The sequence below is a fragment of the Stegastes partitus genome, unplaced genomic scaffold (genome assembly GCF_000690725.1).
Source record: "Stegastes partitus isolate 25-593 unplaced genomic scaffold, Stegastes_partitus-1.0.2 Scaffold2521, whole genome shotgun sequence".
Lineage (NCBI taxonomy): Eukaryota > Metazoa > Chordata > Actinopteri > Pomacentridae > Stegastes > Stegastes partitus.
Window position 1 is genome coordinate 31,053 of NW_007580252.1, and position 2,131 is coordinate 33,183.

At 40.8% G+C, this 2,131-nt stretch overlaps 1 protein-coding gene across 1 annotated transcript in view; it reads right to left on the reverse strand.

The window, feature by feature from the left end:
- Positions 1-462: 462 nt before the first annotated feature.
- The window catches only part of LOC103375264 (thyroid hormone receptor-associated protein 3), a gene marked incomplete at its 5' end in the record, with an annotated part of 10,300 nt that continues 8,631 nt past the window's right edge, over positions 463-2,131 (reverse strand). The window contains one exon of the mRNA XM_008305487.1: positions 463-1,758. Coding sequence (XP_008303709.1) covers positions 1,534-1,758 — 225 coding nt within the window. The remainder of the gene's footprint in view (positions 1,759-2,131) is intronic.

A 2,131-nucleotide genomic window follows, 5' to 3' on the forward strand; every position in this document is an offset into this window, starting at 1 on the left:
GTTCAATTATTTCTATTTTATAGTAAATAGACTTTATTTGGTTTTATTTTTTTTCTTAGGTTTTAACCAGATTTATTTATTTTTTAACAAGGATGAGGTTCTGCTCTTCTGCTTGTGATAAATGATCAGAACTTTATGTCAACTGACGACTCGTTTAAAGGACAAACTGTTAAAGTACAAATTCCCAAAATGTTCTGATCTCAGCTTTGCATCTTATTATTTTTGCTTTATGTGAACGGTTGGTCCAATAAAACAATTTAAAGAAATGACCTGACAGTCAGTTAACTCGTAGTAGATACTAAATACAAGCTTCTGGCTTTATGAACAAAACAAATATACGGTGATCAATACAACGACCTTCATCACACGTGGAGGTCCGGCTCACTGCTTCCTACATATTTACAAGTTAAACACAATCATTCAGGAGAAATAAACAGATATTTAAACTCACATTCACAGAAATGCCCTGAATCAAAGAAAAATTTATTGAAAATTAAAAGACAGGTACTTCAAAGCTCTTGAGAACAGTAAAAAAGTTTTCAGCTTCAGATTAAACAAACAGAACACATCCTACAGTCCTGTAGAGTACATGCAGTATGTACAGTCGAGGTGGGACGAAGCAGCGCAGAGCCGACTCCACCACTTCTGCCAGTTCGTGTCGACTCCTCTTAAAAATATACACTTTCATCTTTTGCCTTTGACAAAATGTGTTTAGCAAATGTTCAGGTTTCTCTTTTCTTTTGCGTGTCCGGGTTCTGACTGAATTAAAACTGCAGGATTACAATAATTTAGATCCTAGAAGTCTATACAGATATGAGCTCTCTGTAATCACTATTCTTTTTTTTTTTTTGTTAAAAACCTAAACAAACGTTACAGAAGTTGATATGAGGCAGGAGACCTACGCGTTGATCCGTCTGAAGCACATCAGAGGGTTTTGGTGCCAATTTTTTAAAATCAACTACACGTTTGTTTGTTTGTTTTTTTTAACTGAAAACACCCACAAACCGATGAGAATATACGGCAGCACACAAACATGTCCACGTCCTAACGACACACAGGTGAGGAGAGCGCTCAGGTGACTGAAGTGACGAACGTGTCCGATGGTTTAACGCCGGCTGCTGATTGGTCCCGTGGAGCGAGTACGAATCAAACGTGTCATGCAGTAACATCAAAGATTTATCAGAGCTCCAAACCAACACATAGAACTAACGGTTCCTCCACAGCGACACACCTCCAGCGTCCGAGGCGGCACCTTCACACACGTCACGAAACACACACCACTGTAGGATTATTATTATTATTTTCTAAGGCACAAATGCTTTTCTTATTTTGTCATAGAAAATCAACCTTTCAATTGTTCTCGCTAATTTCTCCCACAAAGACACAAAACAAAACAAAGAAAACCTCTCACAGTAACTGTGCTGCTCTTCAGAGTCCTCCTTGTCTCCACTGAACATTGAAACCGTTGAACGATGAGATGAGGAGGAGAAACACAAACATACGCCTTCCTGGACTCGACATGGCGGCGGAGCCTCACTGCTTGGAGGAGTCTCCGGCGCCCTTCACGTCCTTGTGGTCGACCTCGATGCCGTCGTCGCCCAGCTCTCCCTCCTCTCCTCCCTGGAACATGTCGTGAGTCCACTTCGGGCTGCTGCCGCCGCCTTTCCGGTAAACAAACCGTCCGCGGCGAGTCGGGAAGGAGCCTCGGCCTCGACCTCGGTTATCCACCCAGGTCTTCTCTCCGTCTCGATCGTCGTGCTGAAAAAACGTTGATTCAGGATCAGAGCGCTTCAGACAGCAGCAGAATCAGTTCAACGTCTACAGGACTGCATGTAAAGTTCTGGTTAAAACATTCAAACTGAGACTAAATCACACCACAGCTCTTGTCGGTTTGATTGCAGTTTGTAACAGATCTCAAATGTGTTTGTCAGCCCAGAAAATGTCAATGTTTTTTAAATTTTGTGCAAACTTTGAGTCATGTTGAACAAGTTCATGTCATTCTAGAAAAGTGTTTCAGACCATTTCTAAATACTTTTGATGAATTTGGGGTCATTTTGCTAAAGTTTTGAGTAATTTTGGTAACTTTTTTTTTTCATTTTGGAAAGGATGAAGTCATTTTGGACAAATTCTT